We start from the raw sequence: 26,842 nt of genomic DNA, 5'->3' as shown, positions 1-26,842 counted from the left end.
TAAAGAGGCACCCGCTACGGAAGTAAAACCGCTGGTTTCCGGGAATTTAGCTGATTTATTGAATGTTTTGATTAACGAAATCAAGGTTCAGTCTAGCAAGATAGAAACTCAATCGGCAGAAATTAAAGCTCAGGCTGCCAAGCAAGAATCTCAGTCTGCCAAGCAAGAAGATCAGTCTGAAAAAATTGACAGGAAGCTAATCAGAACAAAGCTATTAATGTTGCTAACAACAATGTTGGAGTTGTTAACACAAAAGTTGATAAAATCAAAGAAGATATTGTTGTAATTAATACCGAAATCGGTAATCTTAAACAGGAAATGATAGGCTTTCAAGCGGAAATTGCGAGCATAAATACTCGTTTTGATTCCGAAATTAGCAGAATCGAGAAAAGTGTAGGAGACGCAGTTGCTCCGATCATCGAGAATAAGGTGACGGAACAAATTCAATTAGTGAAAAACGAGGATCAACAGAAGGTGGAAACTTTAAAGGCTTTAGAGTCCGAAGTAGATACTAAGGTGAGGAAGCAGGCTAATACCTGTGAAGAGAAAAAGGTGGAAGTGGAAATGCTTGCGACAACCATTTGCCACGTAATTACGAGTGTGTCGGAATTAGAAAAGAAACTTGACGAAAAACAGAGCTATGTGCCAATCTGTGCACATAGTTCGGAATTGTTGACGAAAGAGGAGCGGTTCGACCCCTTGAAAAAAGGCGCTATACACGCGACGGATTTCATTAAAATTTGTGAAAGTGTTTTACCCAGATCATGGACTAATGAGAGAAAAATTAATGCGGTTATTGACGTGTTGCCTGATGATGCCAAGCGTCGGGGCTTATACCTCAACATGACGAACCTGACTTTTGACGAGTTTAAAAATTTGTTTCTGGCTGAATACTGGTCAGAGCAAAAACAACAAAGTGTCTGGCGCGAATTTGTCGTATCGAGGCCTTTCGATGCGAATTCGCGCGGCTAGATGAAGGAGTTTTGTGAGGGCTGGATCCGCAAGTTGGAATATTTGCGTGATCGCCGCACGGAATCCGAAATAGTCTGGGAACTCTACAAGAAGCTTCCAGATGATACAAAACGCTACGTAGGAAGCAATTACAGGACAATCAATGATTTCCTGGAAAGCGTTGAGGACGAGGACAATTGGCGCAATAATCGCGACAGTGGTAGAGGCCGTGGTAACAACAACGGGTACCACAGCAACCACAACAACGATAACTATGGGAATAATGCATACCGCAATCTTGGCAGCAATAACAATAGTGGTTCGGGCCGTAATGACAATCGGTACAATGCAAATAATAACAGGAATGACGGAAACAAGTATCATACTAGCGTGATACGGGCTTCGCAGAATAGTAATAACGCCAGAGGGTGTGATCAGTCGCCTCAGCAGCATCCGGGGAGCGTATCTGCTGGGACGAGACAGGGAAACCATTAGCCGGGCCGATCGGGCGTGGAGAAATTTTGGCGGCCCAATAACAGTAGAAAACCGATGTGTCGTCGTTATGATAATTCCGTATCGAATTATCAACGGCGGGAGAGTGTGCCAGTGTTAGGAGAAAGGAGTGCGCCCACAAATAGTAGATCAGCTGTAGACACGGCAGTAGAAAATACATTCATTGTCAGTGAGAACAATTTAAGTAGTGTTCCGGGAATCGATTATAAAGAGGCAGCCGTAACACCCACAGCGGAACTGGAGATTGAGTTTAAGAATGATTCGCAAGTGTTGAGAGAAGATCTGATGTCGGATAACACGTCCGTCATCGAGCGAGGGGATGCAGAGAGGGATGAGATCTGGTTAAGGCAGTTCGGTCGCTTATACGGCGAACTAAGAGATTATAGGGGCCTGTACGGGAGAAGTGTTTATGGGGAGCGCGGACAGGATTTGCCGCGTCTCGTCCCGCGGAAGGATAAGTGTTTGTGATGTGATAGAAAGTTCTAGCCCTAACCGGCAGACTTTACCAGAAATAGTTGATGTTAATGGGGAGCACGAGCAAGATTCGTCGTGTTTCGTCCCGCAGGAGTTGGATGTTGAAATAGTAACGGAAAGTTCTGGCCCTAACCGGCAGACCTTACCGAAAGTTATAGTGGTAGAAGTAGCGGACCCATCTGACGCATAACTCCAGTTTAAACATTGCGAGAGTATTAAGGAGAAAGATTACGAAAATTTTAGTGATAGCCGGATACGATTGGTAGAAAAGCACGTAGATTATAGCGTGTATGAGGTTAGAGCTGACGTTATACGGCCAGACGGTAGCAGTGTGGGTTGCGCAGATCCAGAGGAAGTAATTGCAGATACTTCTGGGCACATTGCTCCAGGTAGATTGGCAGATGAGATCAATCTGGCCAAAGAGGAATCGACGAAGGTGACAATTAGTGAATTGATAGCAAAGCAACACTCACTAGTTGACGAGTTACAGGAAAAGGTTTCGGTATTGGAGGCGGAGCTACAGACTAAGCCTCAGGACAAACGTGTTGAAATTAAAACTGTATGTGAACAGAGGCTGAAAAAGCCGCCGCATAAGCCGGATTTAGGATCAAATCCGGATGGTTTTTTCTGGAATGACTTGGATACAGACGAGGATTTATTGTGGGAAAATAAAGAAACAGTCGAGGATAAGTGGAGACAGATAGTAGTGTCTGTTAATATGCACGGCCTACAACTAAACGTATTGATTGACACGTGCAGAATTTGAGAGAATTATAAACACCTTGAGACATGAGTCTACGGGATTTTCTCCAGAGGAAATCCTGTTAGATGACCGAAGTAAAAGTTTAGTGGAAGAGATAATCAAATTCCCTCCACGGATTGACATTAGTATTAGTGTGAAAAAAGATCGTTTGCGAGAAATAATGAAGCTAAAAGCCGATGCTCGCATACGTCGTCATGACGCTAAAGCGCGTTTTGCTAAGTTTGCAATCGGAGACTTAGTACTTGTAAAAGCTCATGAGAAATCGAGCGAGGTAGACAGTGAAATCTCTAAATTTAAGTTTGTTTATAATGGACCATATAAAGTCATTGGTATACCTCACACAAATGCTTACTGCTTAGGGCATCCAAGCTCTGGAAAACTATTAGGTACAACGAACATTGTAGACTTGAAATTGTACCAACCTAGGGTTGTTAAAAACCACAGAATGGGTAATTTGTACAGTATGTAAATATAGAGTGTAATATTTAACGATTTGCGAGATGCCATGCTTTTGCCTGATCAAGAGGACATTAAAGAAGTTGTAATTAATATGTAATTAATTTTGACTAAATGATTTAAGAGTAACTGATTATTAATCAATTGAAAAATCCAAGCTGCTATTTTAAGTTTTCAACTGAGTCACAGTAGATTAAGGAATGTAAATATGATTTTGTAACTAGCTGTAAGATTTCATGAATATGTGATTTGCTAGTCATTGCCGATGTACTTAGACGCTGTTTTAAGTTTCAGGCTAGTACATGCGTGTGATGATGGACAGTGTTGAGTTATCCACTGTGATAGTGCTAATGGACTCCTTGAGATTACTCGGGAGTGAGTTTTTTCCGAAAGAATCCAGTGAAACGGACGTTCTGGAAATGCCGTTACACAGGCGAGTGAGATCAAGCGTGCCGCACAGGCGGGCGCAACAATACTGGCGAGGCGGAGCCGCTGTCGGCATTCTTTGTACTTGCGGGTGCGGAAGGCGGAGTTGTTTTTCTTCCCGGACAGCTGATGTGACAGAATTCTGCTGTCAATATTTATATTTTTGTCGATCTGCTGTATATTATTTTCTTGTTTAGCGTTAAGTGGACTCTCATGGCGAGAATTATGAAAAGGTTAAATAAAAATGTGTATTCTATGTAATTAATTATTAATTTGCGTATTTTGATATACCTATTTTTTATGACCATGTACTCCGATTAATTTTGTAAATAGTATTCCATTTCTTGATAGTTTTACGAATTTTAATGATTTTGGAATAGCTAAACCATTTTCTATGTTTTCTATGAATTTTAATATGTTGTCAACCTGTTTTCTTTTGTGTAAGATGACAGAGTGGAATAAGGTTAGGAGTGTCTCCACTCAATTACCATGGTCTAAAAATTGGTTTATGGTTAATTAGCCTAATGCTAAATTTTCTTGATATTTTGAGCATATGCATTTCCGTTACTTTTTTACCTTTTTGGGACATTTTCTGAGTCTGTTTAGGTTACACGAACATCCTCAGACAATGTGGGGCACGTGTAACGCCGGAAATGCACTATATTTTTTTTCCTTATTTTGTTACCTGAAGATATGACATTTCTGTTCTTTATATATTGTAATTGTTTTACTATTTGTATATATATATTTATGCATTTATGTCGATGTATAATTGGTTTGTTTTGTAAATATTATTTGTATTTTTACTTAGGGAAAACTATGCTATCGAACTATTACATCGATAGGTCGTGTGGAGAACCAAAGTGTTTCGGATCTTTGGTAGTGTGAACTCGGCTGGTGGAGCGCGGGCAGAGAGAGTCTGGCTGGAGTAGTGCGGTTGAGCAGGTGTGCTGAGTGACGCTCCCGCGAGTTGCCGCGCTTTCGGGGTTTGGCAGCATGTAATTGCGCTCGACTTTCTATGATAGTTTCTGACACGGTGTCGCGGACGGGAAGCATTAGCTGGCGCACATCAAGAGCCCGTTTCGCCTGGTGACCGTGTCGAGAAGAAGGCGCGCCAACATCCAGCTTCTGCAACAGCGACGGCCGACAATGAGTGACTGTCGCCACCTCCTCGATCGACGACTTCAAACCTTCAATCAACCAACAAGGAAGACTGGAAGCACGTAGCATTTTAGAACTGTATGGCAGATCTCAGCTTTTAAAATTGTTGCATCACAAAATTACAGTTTCTTAGCATGAACCTTTGTTGCTCATTGCTCCAATTGCATTACGAAGCAGGGTCCCTTCCTTTTCCGAAATGAACCCGAGTGTCGTTGAAATTCAGACACCAGCATTAAAGTAATATTAAGTAAAGGCAAACCTACATGTCTAGCATTTGTAGACTTAGAGAAAGCTTTTGACAATGTTGACTGGGATACTCTCTTTCAAATTCTAAAGGTGGCAGGGGTAAAATACAGGGAATGAAAGGCTATTTACAATTTGTACAGAAACCAGATAGCAGTTATAAGAGTCGAGGGGCATGAGAGGGAAGCAGTGGTTGGGAAGGGAGTAAGACAGGGTTGTAGCCTCTCCCCGATGTTATTCAATCTGTATATTAAGCAAGCAGTAAAGGAAACAAAAGAAAAATTCGGAGTAGGTATTAAAATCCATGCAGAAGAAATAAAAACTTTGAGGTTCGCCGATGACATTGTAATTCTGTCAGACAGCAAAGGACTTGGAAGAGCAGTTGAATGGAATGGACAGTGTCTTGAGAGGAGTATATAAGATGAACATCAACAAAAGCAAAACGAGGATAATGGAATGTAGTAGAATAAAGTCAGGTGATGCTGAGGGAATTAGATTAGGAAGTGATACACTTAAAGCAGTAAAGGAGTTTTGCTACTTGGGGAGCAAAATAACTGATGATGGACAAAGTAGAGAGGATATAAAACGTAGACTGGCAATGGCAAGGAAAGCGTTTCTGAAGAAGAGAAATTTGTTAACATCGAGTATAGATTTAAGTGTCAGGAAGTTATTTCTGAAAGTATTTGTATGGAGTGTAGCCATGTATGGAAGTGAAACATGGACGATAAATAGTTTGGACAAGAAGAGAATAGAAGCTTTCGAAATGTGGTGCTACAGAAGAATGCTGAAGATTAGATGGGTAGATCACATAACTAATGAGGAAGTATTGAATAGGATTGGGGAGAAGAGAAGTTTGTGACACAACTTGACCAGAAGAAGGGATCGGTTAGTAGGACATGTTCTGAGGCATCAAGGGATCACCAATTTAGTATTGGAGGGCAGCGTGGAGGGTAAAAATCGTAGAGGGAGGCCAAGAAACGAATACACTAAGCAGATTCAGAAGGATGTAGGTTGCAGTAGGTACTGGGAGATGAAAAAGCTTGCACAGGATAGAGTAGCATGGAGAGCTGCATCAAACCAGTCTCAGGACTGAAGACCACAACAACAACAACAACAACATTCCATTTCACTGCATTAATTTCAAAGTTCAGTTAAGGTATTCATAGCTGGCTACAATATTTAGATTACACAAGCACAAATTAAGAGTGCGAGTTTTGTTAGCATATTTTAGCTTACCTGTGACTGCAGCTCAGCTTGGTACATACTAAATGTTACTATTGTTAATTGTCCAGAATCATTTAATTCAAGTTCAAAGTTAAATCTCTTATTTCTAAATTGCGTAGATTCAAGTAGCTTTTGAAATGATTGTTGAGGTAGCCCAAGCCCTTATTTTACTGAATTTCGTGGTGCTTCAGAAACAAATCTCACTATTAATTTCAGTCACTAAATTAACTTTCAATTTTCCGGTTTTATTAATTCTTTTGCTAAATTAAGTCAGAGTGTAGCTAAATTCATTACTTCTGACAAACATTCAGTTTTCACACAACACGTGACAACCTTCAGTTGCCACACTTTCAGTGCTAATTAAATGTGCATTAATCTTTCATTTTCAGTTATTATAGTAGCTGTCCATAGGACTGGCGACCGTAATTTCCCCCAAATCTCAAATATCTAATTACCGCTAGTTAATTGTTAATGTAATGGCCGCACATTTACTTTCTTTATTAACTTTACAGCTTTTCAAAATTAATTTCCACGTTTCATTTGCATTTTTCCTTTAATTTAGATGTAACCCTCTCTCCCTCTTTACCGACAGATTAACTTCGGTGACGATTGCTTTTCCCAAATTTCCATTAGGTACACTCGGTTTAATTTTTCACTGTCATTAACGTCGATAAGTGAGGGGAAGGTTACAGGCTGTTTCCATAGTCTTAGAAAAGGCATATTTAAGATTCCTTATAGAGAAGGGGGAGTTACATTCTTCTTGGTTGTCTGAAGTGAAATCCACCTGTACCCTCTTGGGACTGTATTTTATGGAATGGAAGTAAATAATCATCAGCTATGTTACTCCAGCAAGAGAATTTAAAACATTCCCATTAATTGTTATGGCAGGGGTAGGTGTCAATCTTCTTTCTGTCTCCTTTACCAGAGACACTCTTCATTGACTTCCATATTCTTGTACCTGGTGTGGAATGGATGACATTGATTGATTTTGAAATCTCTTGCTACGATCTCCTTATGAGCCCTTTAATTGCTCACTGTACTTTTGCTCTTGCGACTCAAAAAGATGCAAGGTTCTCTCCTGACATACTGGCACTGAACCTTTGAAGTGCCACTTGTCTGTTCCTGATTGCAACATAGAATTTGTTGTTCCACCAGATGACACGCTGCCTCTAATGGTCTCCTGAAATCTTTGGTGTGGGTGTCTCAGTGGCATAGTGACACACACTTGTAATATGATACACATGGTTCTAGGCACTGGCTGTGTGTTCAGATTTACTAATTGGTAACATTTTTAAAACTGCAAAGATTTAAATGATCTTTTACTTCCATTGTTAACATTTTTAAAACTGCAAGGATTTAAATGATCTTTTACTTCCATACCAAATATATTAGATAAGACTTAAATACATTCTTTTCAGTGGGGTAAATGATTATACATTCAGTGGTGTAAATTTTTGGATAAGTGGTGGATATAGGCAATATTTGGTACATTTTGAATTTTTGATAACTTTAGAAGCTCATAGCATAATAGGAAAGCTCATAACTCACTACAACTGTCAAAGCAGACAACACAAGGTTATTATAAATGACTAAATCAATTCCATAAATTCACTGTAGTTGCATTAATTAGCATATTATCAGAAAAGACAACACTCATATGGAAAAAACTCAAAAAGTTTTGTACTGTTGCGGCCGCACTTCAGGTTTCTGCCACAAGAGTGCAGCAGTGAGCAGTTAGATAAAATGGGACAGGCACCACAAAAACGTACGAGGTGCTATCCAAAATTTTTGAAACTGGTGCTGCCATCTACCTTTGGACTAATGGTCACCATCACCCTAGAAGTAGTTACCACCCGCACATACACACCGGTCCCAGAATTTCTGCCACTGGTCAAACATTTTCTAGAAGTCCTGTTCTTTGAGGGTGTTTATCACCACCAGCGATGCTTCTTGAATCCTCTCTGGAGTGTCGAACCGATGGCCTTTCAACTTCAGTTTGAGTTTTGGGAATAGCGTGAAGTCGCAAGGTGCCAAATCTGGTGAGTACGGTGGGTGGGGTACAACCACCATGTTGTTTTTTGCCAAAAAGTTCCTGGTGAGCAAGGACGTGTGACAGGGCGGGTTGTCATGACGCAGCAGGCAGTTCCCTTGACGCCAAAGTTCTGGCCGTCGTCACCACAAGTTTTCAAGGAGCCGTCACAAAACGTCACAGTAGTACGCGGAATTCACTGTTTGGTTGGGTGGGACGAATTCTTTGTGGACAATTCCCTTGGTATCAAAGAAAACGATGATCATGCTCTTCACAGTGTGAGCATCATCTTCAACATCTGTACGGCCAGCCCTGAACCAAGCATGCCACTCAAACACATGCGTACGGCTCATGCTCTGTCCCCCAAACACTTGATGAATCACTGCAAGGGTCTATGTAGCACTTTTCCTGAGATCTGCACAGAATTTGATACACACACGCTGTTCTGTTCGCAGATCCATCGCAAAATTGCCACACACCAAACATAGAGTATTACAGAAATCACTGTGGACACGCAACACGTCCTCCCAGCTGAATGCCACTCCACACACTGACTCATCAGATGTGCAGCTCTCACCACCTAGCGGTGCAAAGATCTACTACTCCTACTTTCCAGATGGCAGCACCAGTCCCGAAAATTATGGATTCCACCTTGTATATTGTGCCTGAAATTCATTAACATCAGTCTGCTGTAACAGAGCAAAGACACTTCAGAACAAAGATCAACCAACTGTCAACTTCATTTGGCAATGATATGTGCAGTTTGAAGCTTCAGGATACCTCTGCACTGGGAAATCACTGGGTCAGCCTGCAGTGACTGAAGAAATGTTTGACTACACATGGGCGAGTTTTGTACTTGGTCCATAGAAGTCTATGAGCAGGATCAAGCAGGCAGCTGGTCATAACACAACCGACCATTTGGAAGATCTTAAGGAAACAACTCAAGCTGAAGCCTTACCACTTGCAACTGCTACAAGCTGTAAGTCCCAATCACAAAGTCGGACATCAGGATCTTTGAATTTTCAGCACAGCTGCAACAGCTTATGGAAGAGGAAGGGTTTTGTGAGAAACACATCTTCAGTGAAAAAGCAACATTGAGATTCACCAAAAGTTAATGTGTTCTGTGCATTCCCACAGTTTGAAGTTAATGGCCCCTTCTCCTTTTTTGAAAACAGTGCTACAGGACTTATGTCTCTGGACATCTTGGAAAACCGACTCATGAAACAGCTGTAGACCACTAAGATGGTGCTGCATCCCACTTCCATTATGATGTTCGTGAATTCTTAAACAGGAAACTGAGAAACTGATTGATCAGTTGTGGTGGTGATGGTCAGCAATTCATGTTATAGCCTCCATGCTATTCTGACCCAACCCCACTGAAACATTTCTTTTTATGTGTAAATAAATTTAAGCCCCAAAACTAAAAAAATTATGTAAACCTACATAAGAAACCTTGTATTTTTGTATGGTTTATCAGTATAATACAGCTGTGGTCATTTTTAACGATTTTATTAAATCAAAAGGAGTACATTTTTAACCCTGAATAATTTTCATTAAATAAATTGCATTATAGAAACTGAAACATAAGCCACCAGTATTATCATAAACTGTTCACAGATTGGCAGTTATGGTATTCACAAAGAGCAAATCATTAAACAAACAAGGATAACATTAATTTTTACAATTGTTACACACCACAATGCTATGGTCCCGGCAAACGTTCTGTGCACTTACAGCACACTGTCTTTGTTTTTCTGTCCTTTGAAGCAGGACACAATGAACACGTTCTCTCCAGATGACTCAGTGTGCTGTTGTTACTACCGCTGTTTTTGTCTTTTAGGAATAGTAATGAACTTTTTCATATCCAGATACATGGATTTATGTAAAAAGGGATTAGACGATCTGATCATAAATGGTTGTATCATCTCCACTGAAAGGTCCTTGATGAAAAGTCTCCTCTTGTGCAAAAGCCCTTCATGATATGTGAGATGATGTGTTTTGTAAAGAATAAAGGCATTTAGAGTACATAAATACATTATGTTGCACCAGAGAGCCACTGGCCACAATTTAAGTTTGTCTTTTGCGTGTATAATTACGCACTAGTTGATCCATAACATCCACACCACCCTTCGTTTGGTTATAAAAATTCACAATCACAGGCTTCCATTTTGGACATTGTTGATCCATACATTTATCATGATGCATGGTGCTTAGGAGATTAAGCACTTGTTTTTCTTTGGTGAAAAACTAACCACCGTCATTTCTTCTTTAAATGCAAATACACTTGAATTTACTGCTCTACTCCTATTTGGCTTCACCTCTTTTGGAATTTCTCTTTTATTCATCCTCATTGTTCCCACAGCAGTTACGCTTTTACTCAACAGATGTTGTGCCAATGGTACACTTGTAAAATAATTATGTACGGTAACATTTCTGGCTGTACTAGCAACATTGCCTGCCAGGGTTTTCATTGTGGTACGGTCCAAATTTTTCTGGGGTGGCTCATCTGGTTCTCTTTCCGTGTACACAATCCCGTCAGTGGCATAACCAGTTTCAGCTTTGCACATCCAGAATATTTTCATTTCATACTTTCCAGGCATATACTGCACAAACCCACAATGGCCACTAAATGGAATAGCTATTCATCCATGGTAACATTACTTTTAGATATCATTATTTTCTTGCACTGTCCTGTAAATATTTTCCATGCATAGGATATAGCAGCAAGCTTATCAGTTTGTAACCTAGCCTCTTGTGTTCTTTTGTCACCAGATCCAATGAATTTTCTTATTGTCTCATACTTACTTACAGATATTGTAGCTCTATATAACGGAGTGGAAAACTTTCCCAGAAAAAGTTCCCAGATTGGACCATCCCAACCCTTATCTGCTCCAATATGAAGTAAAATTCCCCAGAAGGCGAGCATTTTGACTAGCTACATTATTCCAGTTATTTTTCTTGATACAGAAACTCTTCTTGCTTCTAGGTTTGTGCATCTCACAATTTCATTCACAATGGCTAGAGGAATAAATAAATCCCAAGCATCTTTTTGGGGGTGCTAGTGATTATACCCCTTACTGGTCCTGGAATAAATTTCACCAAATTGTGTGCAAGCATTTTATTTTGCACAAAGGAGGGGGGGTGGGTAGGGAGTGACTTACTCCATCGCATACCATTTGGAGCAACATTTATGTTACCATTTTCACTGTTTATTTGTCCAGAGGCATTATTACCACCACCACCATATTTCATTCATCACTCAGAGAGTTGCATGCTGCTGCCTGATGAACAACTTCATGGTTTTCATCTGAAGCAGTACTTATATCTGAAAGGAAATCATCATCTTCAGCTACCCATTGACTAACAACTGATTCAAAATTTGGGCCTGATAAGTGTATGCTATCTTAACATCATTGCTCTCTTCTTCTGTCGACAGTAAGAATGTAACTGTTGTTTTATTTTATTGTTTAGTGTTACAAATAACACTTACCTTTCTTCTGAGTTCAGATCAAATATCAAACACAACATTGCTGTGCAGCAAATTCCTATAACATTACTATACTGCTTCACATACTCATAAGAATCCACTATAATATTTCGCTCTGTTACACAACACAAGAGAACGCTATCCGACAGTTGAACAGAGTTGCGAGTTGTAACATCATCATCATCTCAGCCTTTTCCCACGTCATGTGGGGTCAGCATTGCTTTGCTGGATCCCTCGCTTCCATAAATGTCTATCCAGTGCTTCTTCTCTGAGCCATCCCTTCTCCCGTAGGTCCCCTGCTACCTTTTCGTTCCATCTCAGTTTTGGTCTTCCTCTTCTCCTTGGTCCTTCGATTTCTAGGTCTTCAATTGTTCTCCTCATGTAGTACTCCCCTCTTCTCTGCACATGTCCATACCATCTTAGCCTACTTTCTTGGATCTTCTTCCCCATGGGCCACCACTTTCACTGTTTCCCTGATGTACTCATTCCTTAGTCTATCCTTTTGTGTCACCACACTCATCCACCTTAACTTTCTCATTTCTGCCAATTCCATCTTTTTCTCTTGGCTAATTACAAAAGCCCAAGAGAGAAAGATGGACGTGGCAGAAACGAGCATGATAGGTGGATGAGTGGGGTGACACGAAAGGACAGGCTAAGGAATGAGTACATCAGGGGAACAGTGAAAGTGGGGCCCATAGGGAAGAGTTGTAACAACATATTTTCTGCAATTACAACAATGTGTAGGTATACCAATAATGCAGTCCCTGAATTCCAACAAAATGTAATCGATTACAACCCAGTCTAATTTGACGACACTACAACACAAACCACAGTGTCCGCCAGACCAAGATTACGTAAATGTGTGGTACAAAGATGAAAATGTGACACTTAAAACTATTGACACAGATTTCTAATGGTACCTTTAATGTATTTCTGAATACTGCAATTGAGCATACCTGACTAGTTGGGCCACAATTTTAAGTCTTTCACATAGCAATTAAAAGTTAAAACTCCCTGCAGGCCCATTGGACCCAGGGTATGCATACTAGGATTAAATGTGAGATTTTTTAATTGTCAAATAATGCATCAGATGCAGCGCAAGCGTCTCAACAATCAAATTTTATGTGATCAGCTGTGACAGAAACGAAGTCTTTCCAACATGTTTTCACTGAAGAGGATTCCAGAACAGGAAGAGACTGAGGAAAAAATGACAGTACTGTTGCCTTCAGTTGTCTACTTGTATATAAACATGAGCGCCGTCTGGCTGTCTCTCAATGATCACTCTCTCGAATGATTTTTTCAAGGTATGTAAAGTATTTATCTATGTAAAAGTATCATCAATATATATGAATAATTGTTATTGTTTAGGCCTACCAACATTTAATTTCAACAACATTAACCTTGCCTGCCAACTTTTCAACGTTTCAGCTAGAAGAACTGCAAGACTGTCAACATATTGTTTGCTGGCCACTGCAAAACAGCATTGATGTTCGAATTTGTAGCAGCCATTCTTGGTCCCTAAGATCTGTTAAGTCGATCTGTTAACACAGTTTCCAGGCACCACTTCTGTGCATAAAGCATAACGTTAATGATCGGCGTACGGCCAACAGATACCGTTCACTCAATGGTACCAAAGCAGGCTAGACAAAATCTTGAATTATGAACTCTCTCTTAGTGGTGCTGTGTTTTTTTTTTTCTTTCTTTTTTTACTTGGCTGCTTCTTTTAATTACTGTCACTCCAGTTAATTTCCTCTTATCAAAATTTGTTTTTCAATTACCACTAAAGAGTGCCACACAAAATAGAGAAAAGGCGTACGAAAGGAAAGGAATGCCTGAGCCCAAACGAAACAACAACTGTCCGTATAAAAGCCTGGGTTCATCCACTAAAGATAATGTCAACGACAGAGATGTCTAGCATAAGCATTACACGAACAATGACTCTGAAGACTGCATGAAGTGATGTTACTCCAGGATAATGCCCACCCACTCTCTGCCACAGTGACAAAAAGCACTGAAGAGGAATTGGCACTTTCACCTTTTTTGCTCTCTACTAAACAACCTTCAAGGAACTTCCTTTCTGGATGAAAGTGTGCTTTCAACAAGGCTTGACGAGTTCTTTGCCTCCAAACCGTTCGATTTCTACAGTCGTGGTACCAAAAAGTACCCCAGCTGGGCAGACTGTTATACATAGTGAAAGTGAATATAATATTGATGACTGAAGCCCCCCCCCCCCCTCTCTCTCTCTCTCTCTCTCTCTCTCTATATATATATATATATATATATATATATATATATATATATATATATATATATATATATATATATATATATCAAAAAAAACAAAACCATTAATTAGTTTTTTTTGTTTTTGCAGGTTAGTTATAGAAGAAAATGGGGTCATAGAAACACTGAACAAACCGAACTAGCAAATATTTGATGGCTATAAGCTACAGTTGAGCATTCTAAAACTTTTGACAGCAAATCTGGTTTGGTAAGTGGTTTCACTTTAATTACAATGTTGTTAATTGTGTAATTAGTGGTCTATTCTACTTTTTTCCACTCTATGACTTTCATGCAGAGATTACAAACACATAGCTGTTATGGCGTCGACTACTGTGGCATAATAGTGTGTCCTGTCTGCATTACGTATGGCACATCGTATTCCATTACTTCCTCTTTTCAATAGATGTTTATATATTCTAGATTTGAAGCACATTTCTGTTTTCTTTGAGTTTATTAGTGAGCATAACCACGACAAAGAAAAAGTTTTGAGACTCAAAATTCCAGGTACCTTTAGGAATAAGCATATTTTAACACAATTTTTTTCTCCTGTTACAATAGTAAATCACTGTTTTGTTCAATCACATCAGTTCTTAAAGAGAAGTTGTATTCCTTGTCACATTAAAGATCCACAAATTAAACAAGAATCAGAAAACTTTTTTTGTTTACTGCTTACTTAACTATGAGTGGCATGCCACTAATTGGTCTAGGAGCCCAGTACATGGGAGGCAGGGGCCAAAGAGAACTCAGGCAGCCAGTGACAGTGGTTTTGTTTGTTTGTTTGTGTGTGTGTGTGTGTGTGTGTGTGTGTGTGTGTGTGTGTGTGTTCTGTCCAATTCGGAAAAAGGAATTTTTGGGCCGAAAACTGACTTGTATGGCAGTCTTTCTCTTGTGCCTGTCACTCAACATCTCCCCTATAAGGAAAGTAGCAATCTATCCTTTTCATAACATTGTCAAAACCCAGATTTAGATGTTTTAGATAAACGGATAAAGATGTAGTAGTATCATATCTCAAGATGGAATCTAAACTTTTCTTCTGGGCAGGACTAGGTAGAGAAATTGTAGTCCAAGCACTGGATTTATGAATACAGTTTATACTTAGTATAACAATTTGGGATTTTTCAATTGTCTTATTTTTCTGCTACTTTATTTCTTAAAAACCTTTTGAAGTGAAATAAAAAAATAATGGAAATTGCTAATAATCCATTGCAAACAGATTTTGCACAGAAACTTCTAAGAAACAGGTATAAAACAAAGTATTATAGGGCTTTAGATAGAGAGATTTTGAATGAAATCTGTTTAGCTGTCAAAACGGCAATGCATCAAGCTGGCAACAACGACAAAATGAGAGTCTTTATGTGGGACAAACAAGAACTAATTGGGGGCAAAATACAATAGCAGAAATCCTGAAATCACTTTTAAAACATACTTTTACAAATCATATTGCACTTACACACAGAGTCAAGGAACATAGGGACGCAGTAGTTGAGAAGGGAGTGAGACAAGGTTGTAGCCTGTCCTTGATGTTAATCAATCGGCACATTGAGTAAACGGTATAGGAAACTGAGGAAAAATCAACAGGCACACAAAAACAAAATAAAAAAAAATTCATTGCCTTCCTGTTTTGTGACCCTCCTCCCCCCCCCCCACCCCCCTCTCTCTCTCTCTGCTGGGTCTACAGGTTGGCAAGTAGAATGGGGTAGAGGTTGTGTTGGAAGGGGTGGGTGAGGTGAGAAAACAAGTGGGAACAGGAGGGAGCATTGGGGAAGAATGGCTGACAGCTCACAGGCAGGCAGCAGGGGTGTGAGGTAGGAACAAGAGTGTGAGAGGCAACAGAGGAACACAATAAGAATGCAATACACAGGCACGGAGGCCAGTGAGTTCATGCAGCATACGACAATGACAATGATGATACGGTGGAGTGGATTGGGAGGAGGTGACAATAGAGGAACGAAGGCTGTTGGTTAGATGGTGCTGGTGCATTTGGTTATTGGAGATAGAGACCACAAAGATTACGGGAGTGAAGGGTATGTTGCAAGGCTGACTCCTACCTAAGTTGTTCAGGTACACTGGTGCAGGAGAAATTGAAATCAAGCATCTTGGGCTAAGCAGCTCTTTCCACTACTGGGTGGTCAACTCTGCTCTTGCCTGCAGCTTGCGGTGACCATTGCTTCTACTGGACCAATGGCTGGTGGTCATGCTGATGCAAAATGCTGTGCATAAACTGCAGCAGAGCTGAGAGGCTAGGCTATGTGCAATTAACTGGATGTGTTGATCACCAAGTGCACAGTTTTGTGGTGGCTACTTATTTTGGTGGACAGCTGCTTGGTGACCAAGCCCACAAAAAAAGGTGCAAAAATTGCAGCAGAGCTGGTATATGACATGGCTGCTTTCATAGGTGGCCTTGCCTCTGATAGGATACGATAAGCTGTTACGGGACTACAGTAGGATGTGCTGGGTGAGTGAATCCACATGTCTTGCATCTGTATATGCCACATGAAAATAACCCCTATGGTAAGGGGCTGGGAATGGCAGTGATATAAAGCTGGATTAGGATATTGTGTATGTTGGGTGGGCAGCTAAATACCACTTTAAAAGGGATGGGATGGTAGGCCTACATATTATGGGGACGATTTTCATTTCCAGATATGGCAATAGATATTCGAAGCCCTGGTGAAGGACATGGTTCAGTTCCTAATCTAGGGATGATATTCAAGTGTGTGAAGATATAGAGTAATAAATTTGTTAGTGGACTAAATTTGGAGGATAGTGGCTGTCTGTGAAGAACTTGGCAAGACCTTCAGCATACTGAGCAAGGAAATTCTCGTCACTGCAGGCACACCATCCACAGGTGGCCTGGCTCCATGAGAATGATTTTTTGGCGTGGAGGGCATAACAGTTGTCAAAATGCTAAGCACTATTGATGATTAGTGGGCTTAATATGAATTACGGTACGGGTGAAGAGACGTGGAGATCAACAATCAGGAAGGAGGGATGCTGGCCTGTGGAGGACCAGGTGAAGTGAATGGGAGAGGTGTCGAGGCTGTGGAGGAAACAGGATAGGGTGTTTTGGTTCTATGTCCATATCTTGAAGATATCATCAATGAACCCAGATGAAACAAGGCATTTGGAGTGGCCAGGAAGGTTACCTCTAAACAGTCCCTAAACAGACTGGAATGAGATAGTCCCATGGAAGGCCCATGAACATGACGTGGATTTGCTTGTATATCTTCCCCTCAAAGCAGGAGAAGCTGTGTGAGAGGATATAAATAGTTGAATGTACAAGTGAGGTTGGCAGGTTGGAGTCAGTGGGACATTGGGAGAGTTAGGGTTCAATAGCAGCAAGGCCGTGGACACGAGTATAAGGTGGCGGCGTCAAGAGTAATGCACTGAAATCCAGGAGGTACTGGGGTGGGGAGTCAGGGAAGAAAATGGTTCATATCTATAATATGAGTGCTGCCACTGAAAGAATTCCTGCACTTGTCTATCAACACTTCCAATTCATTGCATGTAGTGTAGCCTCTCAGCTCTGCTGCAATATCTGCACAGCACTTTGCATCAGTTTGCTCACCAACCAGCAGTCCACCAAAATTAGTGGTCACTGCCAAACTGTAGCCAAGAGCGGAGTTGACCACCCAATGCAAGAAGTAACTGCTTAGTGTAACATGCTTGATTTCAATAGCTACTTCACAATCCGTGCCATCTGGATCCTTTACCCCAGCAGCAGCTTTTCTGAACTTCATGGATGGGAGTTATCCTTACAACACACATCCTTCATTCTCTTAATCCTCCTACCTTCAATCAACACCAACTCACTGCACCCATGCACTCTATGTAACTGTCTCCCCTTCCTCTGTCCTGTCACACCTTCCCAGTCTGCTCACCCACATTATTGTCAATGTGCACTGCACAAATGCACTTACTCCAGTGCCTGTGTATCTTATTTCTATCCTTACATCTGCTGTGTCTCCCTCCCACATTCTTATTACACCTGCTGCCTTTCTCCAAGCCATCAGCCACTTTTCACTCACTCGCCAACCCTACACACACGCACACACTTAGCATTTTGTGTGATTGTCAATGGCTCAACACTTCTACAATGTGGTGAGTTGCTTCCTTTACAGCTAACTTATTTTTATTCTACCAGAAGTTTCTACAATGTATTTAAACTTTAAGGTTTGCTTATGAAGGTGTAATTTTGTCAACAATGGCAAAGGACTCAGAAGAGTTGGTGAAAGGAATGGATAGTGTATTGAAATGATCTTACAAGTTTAATATCTACAAAAGTAAAAAGTGGGTAATGGACTATAATTGAACTGAACCATGTGATTGAGGGAGTTAGATTAACAAACAATACACTAAAGTAATAGATAATTTTTGCTATTTAAGTAGCAAAATCATCAACAATAGCCTAAGTTGAGAGGACACAAAATGCAGACTGGCAACAACATGCCAAGTATTTCTGAAAAAGAGAAGAGTATTAATTGAAATGCTAAGAAGTCCTATGCAAAGGTTTTTCCCTGGAGTGCTGCATTGTATAGAAGTGAATCAAGGACAATAAACAGTTAAGACAAAAAGGCAATAGAATCTTTGGGAATGAGATAGGCCTACTAAAGAGGAACACTGATGATCAGATGGGTAAGTTGGAAACTAATGAAGAGCTACTGGTAAAAATTGTAGCTTGAGCAGGACATACTAGCACTGAGAACTGCAGCAAACCAGCCTTTGAAACAATAACAACAAATCAGTTCACAATGTCATGGAAAATCTGGTTTCACTGGTGCCCTGCTCATTATACGCTTTGTGAATTAATGCTGGGTTTTCTTAATAGGAAACAAAACTCATGTAAGACATACAGTGTGGACATAAACATTGGGCTTCGCCACCAGTCAATTTATCACAGCAACCAGATTTCCTGCTTCTGTTGGCTTTGCCAACTCTCAACCAAACTGTTAACTCCCCACCTAATCCAGAGCTTGGGCTGCCCTATAGATCAGTCTATCACCAAAATAGTGCATTCAATTAATGATTTAACAATTGAAAATTTTAGGAAAAGCTTGCAACAGCTAGACTGGGATGAGGTGTGCAGGGAACATGATGCTAATTTAAAATTTAACCTATTTCATGATACCTTTGTGAGTATATTTGAAAACAGTTTCCATGAGAAATCATCTAAAAAGCCATGGCTTACTAAAGGGATAAAATTATCTTGTAAGGAGGAATGGGAAATGTATCTTGCAGCTAGAAGGGGGTCGACCGAAGCGTCCAATCCCACCCATCGGCTTTGACCCGTGACGTAAGGCTGTTGTGGTGTGTGACATCATGACGGCGCGGAATTTAGTTCGTGAGAGTGGCGTGTTTGTAAGTGTCATTTTGATGCAATCGGTGGTGCTCTCCAGTGGTGTGTTAGGTGATGTTTTTGGTTTAGTTTGCGAGTGTGGTGTCGTGTGTGAATTTTGGTAAATTGCTTTTTTTTATGTCTTTGGTAGGTATGGATATGACTGACAGGGTCAACAGTTTTCGGTTGTCGGCTATGATGGGGGACAGTGCATTGTCTCTAGTAAAATTTCTTCAACCATTTGGATTTCTGGATGAAGTCATGAAGTGTTCAGTATGTTATGAAGAAATGAGGCTTACTTAAAGTTCCGGTGTCTCGGACCAGGGATGCCTGTATGTGGAGATGTCTTAAGGATAACAGGTCAAGGGAAGTGTTCGATCCCAATTTATGAGATCGGGAGTTGCTGTTGAGCTATATAGGTCAAGGGAAGTGTCTGATTCCAGATGACACTGTGTTTAGTGGTATTTGGGGAGTTTCATGATGTCGGTTTTTTTCGTTGTTCTGTGTGGTTTTGTACGGGGGTGGGTTTCTAAATTTGTTTATATTCAGTTTGTCCCCATCCAAAAACCCCCTATTTCCCGCACTTGTCCGTTAGGGTCATTAGGCTTTTTGTGGAGTGTGTGTGTGTTTGTTTTTCGATGTATTTTCGTCCTCATAATGTGCACGCAACGACTTTATATACGCCATGTTGGAATTGTGATTTATGGTCGTTTCCGCCATATTTGTGACGCCATAGGTCAAAGCAGATGGGCGGGATCGGAGGCTTCCGTATTTCCCTAGAAGGTGTAATGATCCAGAAACAATGGAACATTATAAAAACTACTGGAATGTATTAAGAAAAGTTATGAAAAAGTCCAGAAGTATGTGAATTATGTCTGAGATTAGCACATCTGATAATAAAATTAAAACAATTGGAATATTGTTACAGAGAACACGCAGCCGAGAGCACAGGAAGACTGTACTTCTATCAAACTCAATGAAAAGCTTGTTAACAAAAAGTCTGATGTAGAAAACATTTTTAATAATAATTTTTTACGTGCTGTAGAGAAAATAGGATCCAGCTACCAATTAGAAAATACAAGGCAGTATATGGAAGAGGCAATAACTATGCAATTTGATAAAATTGAAAGTCAACCCCTCTCGCCTACTGAAATTAGGAAAAAATAAATTCACTCAAAAGTAAAAGCTCACATGGAATTGATCGCATTTCCAACAGAGTACTAAAAGCTTGTTCCAAACAGATAAGTACGATTCTCAGCCACATAAGTAGTCATTCACTGAAACAGGGCATTTTTTCTAGACGGACTGGGATAGGTCTGATGCCAACAACTACCACCCAATCTCACTTCTGACAGCTTTCTCCAAAATTCTTGAAAAAGTAATGCAGGCCTATTCAAAAGTAGCATCACAAATTTGTAAAAATGAAGTACTAACAAAATGTCAGTTTGGTTTTCAGAAAGGCTTTTCAACAGAAAATGATATATATGCTTTGACTAACCAAACATCACAAGCTGAGATACTTTGTGATCTCTAGAAGGCTTTTGACTGTGTGAATCATGAAATTCTTCTATATATGCTTAAATATTGTGGTATGACTGGGACAGTGCACTAGCTTAATTCATATTTAACAGGAAGAATGCAGAAGATTGAAATTAACAGTACAGATAGTCTGTAAAAATCAGCAGAGTCCTCTAACTGGGGAGGTATAAAGAATGGTGTCCCATAGGGTTCACAGTTGAATCCCTTATTGTTATAATGATGTGACTTACTGAACGAAAGCGCTGGCAGGTCGATAGACACACAAACAAACACAAAATTCTAGCTTTCGCAACAAACGGTTGCTTCGTCAGGAAAGAGGGAAGGAGAGGGAAAGACGAAAGGAAGTGGGTTTTAAGGGAGAGGGTAAGGAGTCATTCCAATCCCAGGAGCGGAAAGACTTACCTTAGGGGGAAAAAAGGACGGGTATACACTCGCACACACACATATCCATCCACACATATCCACACACAAGCAGACATATATATCAATGACTTGCCACTCTATATTCATGAAGATGCAGAGCTAGTTCTTTTTGCTGATTATACAAGTGTAAGGACAATGGAAGTGTCCGATTCCACCTGTCTGCTTTGACCAGTGACGTAAGGGTGTTGTGGAGTGTGGCACCATTACGGTGCGGAGTTTAGAAGTTCATTGTGTTTGTGGATGTCATCTTGTTGTGTCTGATGGTGGTGGTGGCTGTGGCGGTGTGTGTGTGTGTGTGCGTACCGAGTGTAATGTGCTGTATTGGAATCATCTTAACCTTGGTGTTAGATGTATGAAGTCATTGGCAGTCTTTGTAGTTCGGGATGTAAGGTTTGGAAGATTTTTTCAGTGAGTTATCAATTAATTTTCTTTGTTTATGTATGTGGTTTTATCACTGGCTGTTATTTGCTTGCTTTTTGCAGTGCAGTAAGACATTTAATTTATTGTGTGGCTTTGTTGTCAGGTATGGATATGACAATCAAATATAACAGTGGTATGTTGCAGTCTGAGATGGATGAGGACATGTTGTCCATTATTAAATTGCCCCAGTTATTTGAGCTGATTGCTGAGACTGTGAAGTGTAGTATTTATTGCGAGAACATGAGGTTGACCCGAGTTCCATCATCTCAGATCAAGGACATGTGTGTGTGTGTGTGTGTGTGTGTGTGTGTGTGTGTGTGTGTGTGTGTGTGTGTGTGTGTGTGTGTGTGTGTAGGGAGGGGGTGGGGGGGGGGGACCTAGTTTGCAGTGCCAGAATTTGTTGGTGTAAGTATGTGTGGTTTTTTTTTTTTTTTTGTCCATTCTTCTAGGTTGTGACGTTTCGTGTATTTGTGGTGTATTGAATGTGTTTTAATATATGTCCAGGGATGTTTGATTTTTAGATTGTTGAGGTGTTGTGGTTTTATTTTTCATAGTTGTAGGTGTTGGTTTTTAGGTAACAATAGTTGTAGTTGACCTATACAGGTCAAGGGAAACGTCCGATTCCAATTTATGTAGTTTCAGCTGTAGGTGTTGGTGTTTTGGTATCGTCAGCTGTGGTTTACCTATACAGGTCAAGCGAAATGTCCTATTCCACGTAGTTTTAGTTCTAGGTATTGGTGTTTTGGCATTGTCAGCTGTGGTTGACCTATATAGGTCAAAGGAAGTGTCCGATTCCTGTACATTTAAATGTGTTTTTTGATTGTGGTGTGTTTTTTAATGTTATATTTAGCTTTTCCCCACCCTTTGTCTCATTAGTTTCATTGTATTTTTGGAAGGAGATGTTGTCGTCTTATTTACATGTATTTTCATGTTTGTTGCCGTGTATGTAGTGACGCCACAGGCGCCATATTGGAGACGTTTAGAATAGCCATTTCTGCCACGCTGATGATGACATGGGTCAAAGCAGATGGGTGGAATTGGACACTCCTGTAATCCCCAAGCATAGTACTCACACCCGACAAACAAGAATCAGCTGAGGAAATCATAAATAATATATTTCAGAAAACTGTTAAGTGGTTCTCTGCACGTGGACTCTCACTAAATTCTGAGAAAAGACAGTATATACAATTCTGTACAGTAAATGGCATAACATCGCTGGTAAATATAGACTTTGAACAGAAGTCTGTTGCTAATGAGAAATATTCAAAATTTCTGGATGTGTGCACTGACGGGAAATTGAATTGGAAAAAACACATTGATGATATCCTGACACAGATAGGTTCAGCTACTTAAGCTACTAGGGTTATTACAAATTTTGGACCTCGTTCACAAGCTCATGTAAGGTTACATACAACCTACTAAGTTTATCTGCTATAATCCAATTTTCAGGTCTAGCTCACATAATTTCATTTAAAAAAGTATATTTATATTAAAGTACTTAGAAAAATTAATAAAAATGAAAATTTTTTTCGTATCACATTCACCAATTATAAACTAATTCACAAAAGGTGAACATAAAAAAATAAATTAGATATTTTTTTTATAAAAGGTGAATGCAAGAAAATAAATAAAATGAATTATGGCGAATGTAAAAAATTATCAAGAAGTCCAAAAACCTTCGACACCATATGAAGCAAATGCCCAGAGGGAATTTTTGAACTTCTCTTTTTTCTCATCTTCTCATCCTCCAGGTTTTTTTTCCCCCCCAAGTACTTTTCAGTGACATCCTAGCAGCTGCTCTTCTTCTGCATCTGTCACCTGTCATCTTTAACTGAGGGAGCAGAGCTTCTTCAGCAGCGTCTCAATGTCCGATAATGATATTAGTAGATTAGCCTACTCTCATATGGCATCATATTTTGGGGTAATTCATCATTAAGAGAAAAAGTATTCATTGTACAAAAGTGTGTAATCACAACAATAGTTGCAGCCCACCCAAGATCACCTCGCAGACATTTGTTTAGGGAATATTCACTGTACCTTCCCAATACATGTATTCACTTACAAAATTTGTTATTAATAACCCAACCTAATTCAAAAATAATAGCGAAGTGCACAGCTACAACACTACATGAAAGGATGATCTTCACTATTCTGAGTTAAATCTGACTTTGGCACAAAAATGGATGAATTATGCTGCCACTTTGGAACAAGTATTAACGCAATGCAATGTACCACAACCAGATTTCAAGGGGTCCAATATGCATTTTCAATGCGCTGAATCCTTTTCTTGACTTGTCTGCTTCAGGTACCCCTGAAACTTAGTCACTGATGGACCATATGACAGCTAAATCGGTGACCTAATCTGGTTTCTGTATAATCGCTTGCCACTAATTATGGCTGAAGAGAGAATTCACAACAAGCACCAATAATCAGTAGTAACTGCCTTTTGTGCCCATTTAATTTGTCCATTTTTCTTCTTCTCACTATTATTGTAGCCTATTAGGGATGTGTCAGGTTTGTGACTTTACAAGTGTTTATTTAGGCTACCTCTATTTCATCTTATGATAATATTACAAATGATTTGTTGATTACACTTACAGTATGGGAAAAATAAATGAATAAATTCCAATTCGACGATTATTCACTAAGCTATTATGTCGATAAGACCGCAAGAGCTTTCAAGATACAGACTAGCCTATAAACCATAGTTTTACAACAAATACAAAATAGAACTAAATCAAATCACACTGAGTATTTCTCCAGCAGAAACGTATAGACAGTTAAAAGAAAGCCTGCTGATAATCCATGTCTAAATGAGAAATTAAATAAATGTAACGGGTAACACAGTCTAATAGCTTGCGAAGGGAGTTAAAGAACAAATCTGTCCATTAACGTAATGTTCACAAAATAAACAATAACTTCTAAACTCATGTACAACTGGTGTCAAGCATGTAACCATGCCTTTCCTGCCTGTAACTAAAGCGTAAAAATTATGTAGGGTTTACTGGGAGACAGAAACAAATACTTGGCTTCGATTGGTTAGTTTGTTCCCATCGTAGGCCTAATTATGGCGCGCACACACATCCTTCATTGTTGAATTCAAATCCATCAGACACAACAGATGGTGAGTACTACACGTCCAGCTTTCAAAAGACAACGACCACAAAATAAATCTGAAAATTTGATTACACTTACCGGGGTTTGTGGCTGCATTAAGCTCTGAGGAGTCGTAAATACCACAGGTGTAAATGCCGGCATTGACTTCTGAGGTGTAGCTAATATCGGCATTTGTAATGATGAAGTTAACTGCTGCTGTGGTTGTTGCTGAGGGGGCTGCTGTTGCTGCTGCTGTTGTTGCTGCTGCTGTTGAGCCTGAGGGAGAATCTGCTGATCCTCATCCTGATGATGTATTGGAGTACCAATACTTGGTATGCTAAATCCAGGACTTGGTAACATCTGATCCATTTTGGATGCTTTTTTTTCTGTCACTACTTGTACACAGATTTACCCCTTTCACGTATTTCGTAGCATCACACCAAACTTCGTTACTTGCTTAACAAATGCAAGACCCTCAACGACAACAAAACAATTCTTTGACGCAGATAATTCACTTCTGCAACGCTATCACATCAAGCAAAGTTGTTACTAGCTACGAGCTGCTCTAGCAGTCAAAGAGGTTCAATAAAAATGAGAACTAGTGGTGGGCAGGAAATCGCGTAACGGTTAGAAATCACAGTGATTGAGAAGTCACAGATATCACAATAACAACTTTACAAAATCAAACTGCGATTTCAGTCACAGTTAGCAGTCGCAAGTATAGTGATGGGCTAAACTACGATTTTCCGATATCGGTGATTTCTGTGAATGCTACTTTTCAGTATCTGTTATTCTTAACTGTGATTTGTCGCAGATAAGGAACCTAGGTCGTGTACACTTCCGCCCAACGAGTTAAAATTTCATAGAGTGGCTGAGATACTAGTTACAGCGCTCCTAGCGGCAACCAACGCTAACTCGGCCGCCATGTTCTCCTTAGTCAAAACATTAGGAAAGCGCTACTGTTGTTTGTGTTGGAAGTGTGTCAGCTGTTGTGATATTACTGCAATATTTAGCTTTTCTAGTTGACTTTTTTTGTTACAAAATATAAAGTCAACATGCCTGCAGTGTGTTCAGCGTTCAACTGCACAAATTGCAGCGATAAAACAACAAATATTCCATATTATAAGTAAGTATATTAGTACCGAAATACGACACACGTTTTTTAATGTTTATTAAAGAGTCATTTGCATTGGAACTGTAATTATGCTTAAGACAAATGCAGGAAGTAATTTATTTATCGTTGATTACAGATTTCCTTTAAAAGATAAGGAAATTACAAAAAGAACCGAGAAAACTGGTTTCCTACTACAGCCAGTTACCTCTGTTCAGCTCATTTTGAAGAGAAATATATGTACCACACAAATGTCTAGAGGCGCCTTTTGTCAAAACCAGTACCTACTTTCTTTAACTTTCCACCACATTTACAAAAGCAAGATAAAGTATTACGACCACAACCCAGAAAGCGATCTTTCGACAATTTGCAAGATAGTGCTGTTACAGTGACATCATTAGCACAAAGTAAGTCAATAATTTAATTTTACTCCGTGTTCTTATTACTTTGAAATACATACTTTCTATTATAGTGTTATGGTGTAACTCTGTTATAAACTTATGATGTAACTACATTCTTTCAGTGCCTGTCGGACCCACATCTATTTCTGCTGACCACAATTACTGTCTACCAAGCCCTAAGAAGTTGAGAACACAATATAACAGAGTACAAGCAGAGAATGTGCGACTAAAGAAGCGGATAAAGCAAATGAAGCTACTTAGTGTACGACACAAAAGAAGAATAGTGCAGTTACAGACTTTAGTTGCTGGTTTGAGAAGAAGGCTGTGTAGTTCAGTTTCTGATATGTTAAACAGTGAACATGTAGTTGGTTTGTTGAAGGAGCTATTGGAACTTCAGTGCAGTGCTAAAGTATGCCATTATTCTGAGCAAATAAGGACATTTGCCCTGACCCTACAGTTTTATTCTGCCAAGGCATACAGCTACTTACGAAAATTTGTGAAATTACC

General features: G+C 39.8%; 1 protein-coding gene across 1 annotated transcript in view; it reads right to left on the bottom strand.

The window, feature by feature from the left end:
* LOC124802584 (TATA-box-binding protein-like) overlaps positions 1-25,412 on the bottom strand; it is a 48,474-nt gene extending 23,062 nt beyond the window's left edge. Inside the window, exon 1 of the mRNA XM_047263457.1 lies at positions 24,923-25,412. Coding sequence (XP_047119413.1) covers positions 24,923-25,192 — 270 coding nt within the window. The 5' untranslated portion in view covers positions 25,193-25,412. The remainder of the gene's footprint in view (positions 1-24,922) is intronic.
* Positions 25,413-26,842: the final 1,430 nt, after the last annotated feature.

The sequence above is a fragment of the Schistocerca piceifrons genome, chromosome 6 (genome assembly GCF_021461385.2).
Source record: "Schistocerca piceifrons isolate TAMUIC-IGC-003096 chromosome 6, iqSchPice1.1, whole genome shotgun sequence".
NCBI lineage: Eukaryota > Metazoa > Arthropoda > Insecta > Orthoptera > Acrididae > Schistocerca > Schistocerca piceifrons.
Note: the sequence above shows the minus strand (reverse complement) of the source record. Positions and strands in the feature narration are given on the sequence as shown.